This window comes from Adiantum capillus-veneris, chromosome 21 (genome assembly GCF_014529385.1).
Source record: "Adiantum capillus-veneris isolate H3 chromosome 21, ASM1452938v2, whole genome shotgun sequence".
Lineage (NCBI taxonomy): Eukaryota > Viridiplantae > Streptophyta > Polypodiopsida > Polypodiales > Pteridaceae > Adiantum > Adiantum capillus-veneris.
The window spans coordinates 14,683,334-14,696,342 of NC_140951.1; the positions used below are offsets into that span (position 1 = coordinate 14,683,334).

General features: G+C 42.4%; 1 protein-coding gene across 1 annotated transcript; it reads left to right on the top strand.

Annotated features, from left to right (window-relative positions):
* The first annotated feature begins 4,609 nt into the window (after nucleotides 1-4,609).
* LOC147430571 (uncharacterized) lies at nucleotides 4,610-8,261 on the top strand. Its single transcript, XM_086493166.1, has one exon. The coding sequence runs from the start codon at nucleotides 5,038-5,040 to the stop codon at nucleotides 7,225-7,227; it is 2,190 nt and encodes a 729-aa protein (XP_086349292.1). The 5' UTR covers nucleotides 4,610-5,037; the 3' UTR covers nucleotides 7,228-8,261.
* The last annotated feature ends 4,748 nt before the right edge of the window (nucleotides 8,262-13,009 follow it).

The following is a 13,009-nucleotide window of genomic DNA, read 5'->3' on the forward strand; positions in this document are numbered from 1 at the left end:
CTGCATGGCCAGCCTGGTCACCGCATGCATCATCTGGGCAGTGTTGCAGAAGACTTTGACAGAGAAGCCACTAAAGGATGTGGGGTTGCGGCGGTACCCTTTGGGTAGGTTAGATATGGTTTCAATATCAGAACCTATGGCACCCCACTGTACACGTATCCAAGACCTGAGGATGCAGATGGTGCTGCTATGGGCGCTACCAGAGAGGATATACGAGGGAGTAAAGGATGCGGATGCAGCATTGAGCAGCATGCTCTCAGTTCACCTCCTCACTATCATGAGGAGGTTTTGCAGAAACATCAGGACTTGGAAGAGGAGCTGTTACGGATCTCCTTTGACTCGGGTTGTGCTCCCTCCTCAAGTGAAAGTGAGAGTAGCGGTGATGATGGCTTGATCATGATCTGAGGTTATTCCAGGTTTGAGGATGGCAGTCCACAAGTTGGCAGATTGTGTGCGTGTGTGTGTGTGTTGAATGGTGAGCATGGGGCAAGTGGTAGGGCTCCGGAGAGAATGAGGGAGTTTGGAGAGAGAGAATCAGCAGGCGAGCATGCGTATGGCTTGGCTAACTGGGCTTGACAGGCTACGAAAATAGTGGCGTTGACGACGTGGCCCCTAGTGGCCATTAGGTGGGTGGGGCTGATGCAAACAAAGCATTGATGGCGGGCAGACTTGGCAGAGACTCGGCGCCGACTGCAGGTGGGTCGGCTAGCGACATTTCTTTTAAAATATAGTTTGTGTGTGGGGGGCAAGTGCGCGATTTTGCATGTATCCTAGATACTTCCTCCTGCATATGCTACTTTCCTAGTCGGCAAGGTTTAATGTGATTAATCTTGTAATAATTTAATCCCTAAGGGTTGCATGCATTGTGGGTTATTCCCCTTAGTAAAATTGGTACTGGCTCCCATTATGCTTCCCTCTTGGTAGGAATCAAGTGCTCTTTCTGATGCAGTGATTAATGCAATTCATCCTCGTCCCCGCCCCCCCGCCCCTTTTGTTTTCACAAATTTGACATCACAGAGTACGTAGCTCCATCTGATGCCTAGTGTGATGGTGGGCATGCCATTTGGCTCATTCCATTCTTAACCTTTTTTAGCAGTAAACTTCTCTCCTTGCCCTCCAGGCTACTGATGATCTGAGATGACATTACGAGGATGATGCTTATGTATGTTGGCTCTTAAAGCATGCATATTGGTGCAAACTCGTTGCCTCTATTTGGCTACATCTTAACAGGTTATCTATAAACATTCTACAATTGTTTCACTTTTTATAAATGAACTATGCCTGGATCACTGCTTTTGTGAAGGATTAACAATGCTTTAGTTAATGAACTTAATCACAACGTGTGCATGACATTACTTGGGTGGCCCTGATTTCTAGCATACTAATGTTTGGTTGAACCAATTGTACCTTAAGACGATGAGGTTGTAGGGAAAACTTGCACCTCACTTAACATCATAGTGCTTGATTTACACTGTTAACTGCTTACACTAATTTATGATTGCACTCTAAAGTGACCTTGACATCGTACTGTAAGAAGGGTATGGATTTTCAACTATTACTGAGGTGCCTTATGATTAAAGAAAGGTTTAATTTGATGGGCATGCAGTCATGGACACAAAAATATATGGGCTTGTCCTCATCCTTGCTAACTCAAATCCATGTCCTTGTGTTGTTTGACTGGGACGTTGGTTGTTATATCTGACAAAGAACAATTGATCTGGCTTTTTGTAAAAATCTGGAATGTTTCAACACGGTACATATTACTAAAAATCTAGGTTTGGTTGCACTGGATCATGGCTTTCACTAATTATTGTTGATGCTACTTACCTCATTGGTTCTCATTTCGTAACCTCAAAATACCAAGTCGATCTGGTTTGTTTGGAATACTTTTGGCTGGTCTTTTGATTTTATTCTACCATTAATAATAGAAATGCATTGCTCATGACATGGGGCTTTGTGTTAGTGTATTAAGTTGGTATAACAGAAATAGATATCTGGTCTCACTTCTCATTGGCACTAAAACGGTTTTGGGTTTACACTTTTAAAGCTGACTGGTTGTACATGTAGTTGTTTTCTTAGGGTGACATCATATTGATACTTGCTCTGATAAGCTAATAGCTAGTCTAAAAAAAGACAGGAACCTAGACTATTATGTAGCAGAGTTTTGATTTATTACTTTTGGAACTTAAAGACAAGAACCTAGACTATTATGTAGCAGAGTTTTGATTTATTACTTTTGGAGAAACCATGAGGTTCCTGAAGGATGTCAGCTCTTATTCTCTGATTGATGTTTATTCCTCTTCAGGACGAGGGCTTATGTTCTCATCAGGTTTTGCTCGTATTACAAGCTTAAGTCTCACCTATAGTTATGATCTGACGCTATTTTAGGCTTACCATTCTAATTCTCACAATCTTTTGATTGGGTAATCCCATGCCTTTTAACTTTGGGATTTGTACAATTATCTAGGGTTTCTCTAATCTTATCTTATGGTATTACTCATTTTGGTGTGTTACATTAGCTGAATTGTGGCTTGTTTTGAAAATTTGAAAAGGAGGAGGCTTGTTCCTGGTTTGGGTTACTGGTTCTACTATTTGAATTATACAACTTATAGTGAATGATTTGGTACTATTGTACTCTTTGCTGACACTAAAACATAGAGGCTTGATTTGGTACTATTGTACTCTTTGGTTGACACTAAAACTTAGAGGCTGACATTATTGGATTTAGTGCTTTAAATGTTTTTTTACAAGTAAAAAATGTTGTCAAAAGAGGAGTTCAAATAGGTGCTACCTGACACTGTAACAACGCTTTAAATAGTCCATTCATTATCACATTTGAGTTGACAAGGGTAAGGTAGAGCATAGTACAATGTTAGGTAATGTGCCTGCAGAGATGTATGCTAAGTATGATGCGCTTTCTAAGTGCAAAGTTTCCTATCATTACTCTCTTTCTCATGATATTGCATCATGGAATACTATACTTGCCAGACATGCTCAAATATGCAAGACAAACAAGCTTTAGATTGTTGTGAACAAATATAATGTGAGGGCATTCCTCTATATGTATTGACCTATGTGTGTATCCTGAAAGCATGTGTTAGGATGGGATGGTTAACAAGGGAAAGCAAACACATTATCAAATCATCAAAGCAAAGGTTGCTAGATCATATCGTAGTGTTGGGACTTTGACGAAAGCTTGAGCATGTTTCTTACCCACATCTTTAGAAGCACGATAAACTCTCTTAGAGGATTGAGAATATCTTCTAAAAGACTACATACCCTCAAGAGAAAGCTACATCCCATAAAATAGGCACACAATTTTCTTTATGTGATCCCAAAAGTACTTAGATGAGTTTACATCAGCTACACATTAAGTAATCAATTTAACTCATCTGCATTTAAAAGGTTGTAAATGAAGATGACAAGGACTCAAGAAGCGAGAGGATATTTGGCTTAGCTTTTGTTATGTCATACCACCTGACACATGGAGGATAAGCAATAACATAGCATCCAAGGTTGCGTTAAATTAAAGGCATTGAATTACTCCTCCTTGTGCACCTATAGTTTTTTCATAATAAGAAAGTCCCTCCACCAATGGAGGAGAACCATAAGTACCTCTTCAACACTAGAGGGGATAAAAGCGATGCAAAAAGAGCATGTTCTCCACGTGACTATTGATAACATGGACTATGGTGCCAAGTCCACGATATACATGTGTATGGTTTTTTAGCCCATATGAGGTGTTAATAAAGCATTGAACTCTTGCGAGCAACTGTAGACCCTTGGATAAAGCATCCTGCTTTTTGCCACATGGCAAGTTAATGATGATTTTTTTTTTCTTCCTATATCTTATATAAGATGCATGAACTAAGCATCGTGTGTTGTACACGGAGGCATTTTGTTTCAGTCAACATTTCTTTTCCTATTTCTATAAAGAGGAGGATCGAGTGATGTGTCACACACACTCTTTTTCATCTTCTTGTAGGCCATCATGACACTTCACCTTTAAAAGAGCACAAGCATCATCGTTCATGAAATGCATCTCTTTGCACTTTAAATTATAATGCACAAAATGCATATATCTACACCTTATAAGTTATAATCCACAAGTTTTTTTATTTCATACATCCCCTTACTCCATATTAAAATAGTGCAGAAAGGTCTTAGCGATTGAAATGCATATCTCTTACTTCATGCATCCCTTTAGTCCACACTAGTATAGCCGGCGGCTTCGCCGCTGCTCTCTCTCTCTCTCTCTCTCTCTCTCTCTCTCTCTCTCTCTCTGCGTCATTGTGCTCCCAGACGTTGCAGGCCACACCCGCCGGTTGAAGGAGGATTTGACGCGTGGGGGGGGGACCGGAATTCCCTCCCCCTTTATCTATTAGTATAGATAACAATAGTGAGAAAGGTCGTAGCAGCTTTGGGGAAAGCTTTGAGGAGAGATGTATCTAAGCCTCAAGCTATGACACGAGTAGGGGTGAACCCATGTCTCATTAGGTGGAATGTTACGAGATTCCCTTGATTTAGGGGAGGGAAAGACTACCAGGAAAGCAAAAATTGAAATGCAATTAGGGAGTCAACTTATGCTAGGACAACAAAAAATTCTCACTGGGAAGTTGTCAGGTGGCGGGCCTATCAGGATTCGCATGACGAGGCGAGGACGAACCCATGTTGAGCAAGACATGTAGCTCACGCCAATCACAAGTGGCAACAAGGATGGGGAAGGCGCACCACATCTACGCCTTGTGCAGAAACACCCTGCACCCTTGTAGCAACAACAAAGGGGCATCTCCTGAAGATTCTCACCAAAAGAGATTTTTCAAAATGACACCACTTATTTGAAAATTCAGAGTGCACGCCTGGGAGCGAAGCGGGTGTGTATGCCTGCTTGAATGTATGACAGAATGATCAATTACAAGAGGGTAGAAATCCATGGCATCTTTGCTGCAGCGAACATTCTTTGCACTGAACACGATCTGTATGTATGCTTGCTTCTGTGGATGAGAGTGGGTGCTCCTTGAATGTACGCTTCTGTGGATGTCAAGAGACAGAATGATCAATTGCAAGAAGGTAAATTCCATGGCTCTCTCTCGATCGGCAGCTTTGCGCACCATTTGTGGTTTGACGAAAATCAAAGCCCCTGTCGAGGTCAACTGCATCGTCGACAGAGTCGCCACGTTTCTTGCCAAGGAGCCTTCATGGACCCCTGCTCTGGAGTCGAACCTTACCCACGTTCTCTCACATGATGCTGCTCCCATGGTTCTGTCGCAGGTGCTTCTCCACCCTCTCACCCCAGCCGGTATGGGGGTGCGTCTCTTTCAGTGGGCCTGCAGCTCTTCGCTCCTCTTGGCTCGTGATCTCTCCATCTCAAAAGCCCTGGCCACCTCCCTTACCCGCCCAGCTCGGCTTCCACAACTGTGGCCGGCCCTGCGCTCTCTAGAGTTGTCACCTCTCCCAGTACCAAGCCACCTTTTCACTGCCTTGATTAGGCAACTGGGTGAGGCAGGCTTGCCTTTCCACGCCAAGCACCTCTTCCTTTCCTGCCCTGATGTTTACACTTGCAATGCCCTTCTGCATGCCATTCTTGGCTGCAGGCCTGCTCGTAATCTCGTCAGCACATCATCGCCAATGTCATTAGCAGAGTTGCTAGGCCAGGCTTTGGCCCTCTTTGACCACATGGATGGAATGGGAATCCAGCCAGATGTCATCACTTGCTATATGCTTATAAATGGCCTCCTAAGGGCTGGTCAGCTGAAGCCAGCCTTTCAAGTTTTCTTCTCCCTGGTGCATGACATAGGAGCGAATACGATATCCACCACTGGCATCATGGATGCCCTGCCAAAGGCTAATGAAGTTAGCAAAGATCTTGTCAAATTGATCACTTACTGCAAGAATTGGAAATGCATCCCCGACGTGGTCACCTACAACAGCCTGATGAAGGCCAAGGAAGTCGACAAGGCTCTTGCCGTATTGACTCAGATGGAGAAGAGGGGATGCATCCCAGACGTGGTCACCTACAGCAGCCTGATGGATGGCCTGATGAAGGCCAAGGAAGTTGACAAGGCTCTTGCCGTACTGACCCAGATGGAGAAGAGGGGATGCATCCCAAACGTGGTCACCTACAGCAGCCTGATGGATGGGCTGATGAAGGCCAAGGAAGTCGACAAGGCTCTTGCAGTACTGACTCAGATGGAGAAGAGTGGATGCATCCCAGATGTGGTCACCTACAGCAGCCTGATGGATGGCCTGATGAAGGCCAAGGAAGTTGACAAGGCTCTTGCCGTATTGAGTCAGATGGAGAAGAGGGGATGCTTCCCAGACGTGGTCACCTACAGCAGCCTGATGGATGGCCTGATGAAGGCCAAGGAAGTCGACAAGGCTCTTGCCGTACTGACCCAGATGGAGAAGAGGGGATGCATCCCAAACGTGGTCACCTACAGCAGCCTGATGGATGGCCTGATGAAGGCCGAGGAAGTCGACAAGGCTCTTGCGGTACTGACCCAGATGGAGAAGAGTGGATGCATCCCAGATGTGGTCACCTATAACAGCCTGATGGATGGCCTGATGAAGGCCAAGGAAGTCGACAAGGCTCTTGCCGTATTGACTCAGATGGAGAAGAGGGGATGCATCCCAGACTTGGTGACCTACAGCAGCCTGATGGATGGCCTGATGAAGGCCAAGGAAGTCGACAAGGCTCTTGCCGTACTGACTCAGATGGAGAAGAGGGGATGCATCCCAGATGTGGTCACCTACAACAGTCTGATGGATGGGCTGATGAAGGCCAAGGAAGTCGACAAGGTTCTTGCCGTACTGACTCAGATGGAGAACAGGGGATGCATCCCAGACGTGGTCACCTACAACAGCCTGATGGATGGCCTGATGAAGGCCAAGGAAGTCGACAAGGCTCTTGCCGTACTGACTCAGATGGAGAAGAGGGGATGCATCCCAAACGTGGTCACGTACAATAGTCTATTAGATGGCCTATTGAAGGAAAATAAAGTCAGCAAGGCTCTTGCCATACTGACTCACATGAGGAAGAGGGCATGCACTCGTGACTCCGGCCCAGATTCTGTGACGTATACTCTCTTTATGAACTGGATTGTGAAGCAACAAAGGCTAGAAGATGCTTTAGAACTTCTAGAAGAGATGCACACTGTAGGTTGTGATCCGAATGCGGTCACCTACACCATCCTTATTGATGGACTACTCAATGTGAATGAAGTCTGAAAGGCACTTGGCATAATGACTCAGATGGAAAAGACAGGAGTGCTCCCTGAACACAGTACTCTACAATGCATTTATCAACGAGCCTGTGATGGAGTAAAGAATGAAAGCATGAAAATGTGTGAATGATGCAAGGTTGGATGTGGTATTGGTCATAGAAACTTGTGATGTGAAAAAGGGCTTTGGAGGATGTGAGAGGGAATGCATGCCCTAATTGTTTTCCATAGCCAAATCAGAAGTGCATTGTCTTTGTGCAGGTGACAGACTTGGACCAAAATGGAGATGTTTCACCATAGTAGTCAGAAGACCAATTTTCCATGGGGTCAAGCGAGGTGGCTTATGCATATGACATTACAAGGAAAGAAATCTTGTGCAACAGAATGTATCACAAGAGGTCTTTGGTTTTGTTATCATGTGGTTTGACTATTTTATTGCTAGTTTATGTTGATTGATTTAACTGCCTATGAAGCTTCACTCTTGTTCGCTAAAGGGCTAATTGCATCCAGGACAAAACTGTGAGGCAACAGGGGTGCTTAGGGAATCAATGTAGGAAAATTGGAGAATCAAGCTACTCAGAAAGTTGCTGGATGGTTCCATGAGGGTATAGGTGTCGGAATGTCGTCTGCTATTCATTGGTGAGTGCTGCCTCTTGAATGCTAGAATAGCTAGCATTCGATCACATTTATGAGCAGATGTGTGTGCTGGAAAGTTTTGAGAGTTGAAGATTAGAACATAGTCAGAGCCAAGTGCGCATCATCGACTTTTTAGATCCTTCATAAAGGGCATCGGGGAAAGGAACTATGCAGTCAACAAAAGGTAGGTATGGCCTCCCTGGAGTAGGTAGTGCAAGTTGGTCAATTCTGGCATCATGGCATCATGTGCCTTAAGGTACCACCTCTTAGGGAGTTCTCGTCTCTAATTTGGGTCTCACATAGCCATTATCTTTGTTATGGGACTACTCGTCCACGGTTGTCAAGTATTTGAGTTGAACGAATGTCAAGTGAGGAGGGAATCCCCCCCCCTCCCCTCCTTTTCTCCCTTCTTTCCTTTGCAGCATTTTCTCTTCTAGGAAAAGCTTGCAATCATTAGAAAGTTATACATGATGGAAGGCCTATTTGTTGAATTGCTTTTAAGGGTTTGACCTTCTCGAATTGTAGAGAAAGGGGCCCAACACAGGGTAGTGGTGGCTCTTTTCCCCAAATGAAAATGGTTATAACGAGGGATATTTGGGTGAGAAGAGGGGGAGAGGACGATCTTGAATTGAGTTTGTGAACTACAAGTGAATCAAGGGTATACTAGGGGTAAGCTAGGGTGCCCTAATTCACCACTAGTATGCTTAGTTCACCCCTAGTTCGGCGACTCAACCTTGCAACCAAGATCATCCCCAAGCATGACACCTTTATCAACCCTAGATGGAGGCTTGTGTGAAATGGTGCAAGGGATGGTAATGTAAGGATGCTATAGTTGATAAAGATACAACACATGTTGACATTTTTTACTGACTATCCACCAGGCTTTTAAAAAAAATTAAAAACAATGAACCCTCATTGATATCCTCTACCTTTTACACAATGTGCTTGGATGCGGAAGTGGTTTGCAAGTAATGAGCCTACACGTGCAAAACTTCCTCAAGCCCGTTGATAATCAAAATCCATTTCAAAATGCCCATTGCATGTGCCAAGTTGAAGTACGATAGTGCATAGCAATGATGAGTGTGTTGCACACATGCTCTACACACATGCATGATCTCTCTCTCTCTCTCTCTCTCTCTCTCTCTCTCTCTCTCTCTCTCACACACACACACACACACACACACACACACACACACATAGAAAGTGGTAATTCCATGACATGTGGCTTTTGAACTTATAAATACTAACACCTAAATCTAACAGCAGTTTAAATGAGACAGACATATATGTTACCTAGAAAACATGCACATGTTAATGCCACACACACACACACACACACCATGAACCACATAGTTGATGGTTCTTACTTTTGACTAAACAAAGTAAAATGTAAAATCTTGGCTTGCTTTAAAAAGATAGTTTGGTCTGCATTTTTGTAGGCATCAGTTGTGCGACACACATCAAAGCATAATATGCTTGTCCTTGCAAGGAAGGTTCACATGCAATCCCGGGCTTTGTCCACCTTCAATTTGTATACCTTAAATCAATTCTGGTAGAGAATGTGAGAAGTCTAATTCTCATCACATATAATCCAAAGCTTTGTCCACCTTCAATTTATGTAACTCAATTCTAGGAAAGACTTGTAAGAAGTCAAATTCTCATCACATTCAAGGTAGCTAATATAATTATCTATGCATGCTTATGCATGTATTCATTACACGTACGTGTGTGTGTGTGTGTGTGTGTGTGTGTGTGTGAGAGAGAGAGAGAGAGAGAGAGAGAGAGAGAGAGAGAGAGAGAGAGAGAGATTCGATGTCTCTCTGTTCTTCTCTCCTCTACATTCCATCAGCATGTTAAACTCAAATACTAGTACAACCATTTGTAAAAACATATACCTCACTAGTCGAACTTGTGTTTATAAATTTATTGGACTACGTATAGGAAGAAAATGGATCCTACCGCTTAACTTGAACTCAATGAAGTTTTTGTGCCCTAGCTTCCTCACACTAACCTCGTAAGTCTTGACCAAATATTTTGAAGTAGAGTGTACGCAAAGTGTGCATACATTCCTTGTGTACTAATACTTGCCACCAAAGACAATCAATTCATTCTTGCATGGCATTCTTATTCCAAAAATGTTAATGGTTGAATTGAGAAATGCCACTCAAAAGCCATTATGAGAATGGTCTGATGGTCCAATGGTATGACTTTGGGGCCCATTGGCCAATTGTAAAACTCTTTATGTGATACATGATGGGTTCGGAGAGTAACATATATTCCCATTGTGTTTTCTACATGTAATTAAATCCATCAATTCCACTCCACAAATATACACCATTAGCAATGAAAATACCTTTGCTATTGCACGTGTAAAAGCAACTTTCCATAATGATCTAGCTTTTTCTCAACCATTGAAGTACAAGTGAACTTCTTCCAATGAACTTCCTCCGACTCCCTTGAAACGTATGGTATATCAAATTGTTGAGTATCATGTTGTAATGTTTTTGTGCACCTGAGCAGTTCGACTTTGCAATTGGATCTCTACAAGTGGTAAGTATAGCTAATATATTAATCTCTTTGAGTTATTGATTTATCTAATTTGGTTTTGATTGTTGTAGAGTTAGAGCAATCAAACTTATGTAACTCTGGACTAGGAAGAGGAAAACGAGGAAGATGAGGACTTACATTGATACCTTTTTTAAGTCCTCTTTTACTAGTGCAAATATAACACAACAAACCCTCATTTGTACACAAAGCTCCTTTCAAAATATTTGTAGCTAAATTTTAGGATTGTTATTTTGTGCTTCAAGTTTGCAAGTAAGGTGTGATATGTAATTTAAAGTATGCTGTTTCAAAGTGTTTTTTATGTACACTACAAAAGAAATTTTATATGTTTTACGCAAGTCAAAAGTAAAGATGCTTGTTTGGGATGGCCCAAATGAGCATCTTTATTTTTGAAAAGCCGTGTACCGGCAATATACGTTGTCGGAATGCGTGGTTCTCTGGGGTTAATCGGAAAAGTGCCAGGCTTCTAGCTATGAGGGAGTTGATAGAGGAGAGCATGAGTACCATTGGATGCTAATTTACAGAGATAAGATTAATGACATAGGTTTAGTAAATATCATAAGATTAATAACAACACATATTGTGTTCCATTAAAGGCTAATTTGTAGGAGATAACATAGATTTAGTACATATCATAAGAATAATAACAACACATATTGAGAAGCAATGCAAGAGGAGCACAATCCGTTGAATTTTTTATATCTTATAAACCTATACAATGAAGTGATCAAAACTGACATGATAGCAAGAAAACATTAGAAACCTGTGAAAAAACTCCACATCAACTATGGTTTACGCTTAGAATTGGCAGTAGCTTTCATTATATATTATGAAAGCCTCAATCGCAATCTGATTGCATACACCATCATTGGTATGCACCTCGATTTGCGAACCTAAATTCCAAAAATCTATTTTTTTAATGAAACTATTGCCTGCCAAGTATGACCTACACTCTGTCTAAAAAACTTGCAAGAAAACTTTCCAAAATATCTACATCTTCTTTCCTTCTCTTTTGTCGATTTGTCGTCTTCATCCACTTCCTCTTTTCTTCACATTGCTTCAAGTGCACAAAATTTGAGAGAGAAGGTTTATCCAAGAAGAATAATAAACCCCTCTTTCTCTTCTTCCCCTTCCCCCTCCCTCTTCTCTTGTTTCTTTCTGCAACTTCCTCAAAAATAGCAAAGTACAAAAACTTCAATATCTCCCAATCGGTGCAGAATTGGCCTATGTGCATGAGACATAAAAGTGTTCAAAATGGCGTTTTCTTTGTTCTCAATGATTTGTTTTGATAGAAATTGGGTTTTGTATAAATTTTACAGAATAGAACTTTTCGGCCCTCCTCTTGCAGTACATTTAGTCTCTCACCCACTTTTCTTTACGTCATTGACCACATGGCTTCCAACTATCCAGCATGCCTTGCATGCTTTTAGAGGCATTTCCCATATAACCCTTTTTTGTAAGCATCAAATCCCTACACTTGGGCTTGCACACCTGCTACAAGATTTTGACATACGTCATCATATCCCATCATTGCAAAATTAATACATATACTTCAACCAAGTAAGATCTTCATCGTTTAACCTTGTTCCATATCATTGAAGTGGAGCGATGTGACATCCACCCCCTCTAAACTTGCACATCCTTTGACATGTGTCAACTGGATTGGAACAGTCTATGGCTTCATGAGCCCTCTAGGATCGTACAAAAAGCCCAACAAACTGTAGCCAACCAAGCATTTTCACCCTTCACCCAATGGATCCCTTGCTTTAGAGCACATGGAGACAACATGCCATAACCTGTAAGCATCTTCATACCCACCTAGATCAAATGGAACAAGAAGAAACTTTCTAAACATTGGAGCTTTATAAAACCCTTCTGACATATGCGGCTACAAAAACCCATAATGTGTGTATTCTACAAGATTCACACAACATAACACCATACCTTGGCCCTAATACCATGCAACCATGTTGAGCCTACTTCCAAAATTTTCTAGATCCACTCGGTTTGAATTTCATATTGAGCACATAACACTTGTAATCTTTCCAAACTAGGATAACCTATCCTGAATCAAGGGGAAGCACTCAAACCTTGTTGGTGATTGGTAAGAGAATCTGTCTTTTGACATGCATACAAGAGAAACTACTCCCTTTCATCGGAAACCAAAAATCCCTGACACAATCGGCAATAAGAAAAAATACCATAAAAAACCCATACCATGCACACCCTCTAAAGAAGTGTTGGGGTATAGGCGCATGTGCCTTGCCCAGCCGCCCAAAGTCTGGGCGCCCACTGACTTGTATGCCTTATACATAGCATAAGTGTATAGGGGGTTTCTCACTGATTGAGTCTCCCCACCCGTATCTGTGTGTCGTGTGCTCTTCTCCTTCCTCTTCTCTCCTGCACAGTTCCTTCAATTGGTATCAGAGCATAAAGCTCCCACAAATGGCAATGATGCAAATCCCAAATGCCAAGTGTACGAGGCTCCTGTAGAGTAAACCAAGCTCCTACGCAGCGGAAGCGTGGTGGGCCCATAACCCACAGGAGGAATGTTGTTGGGGTATAGGCGCATGTGCCTTGCCCGACCG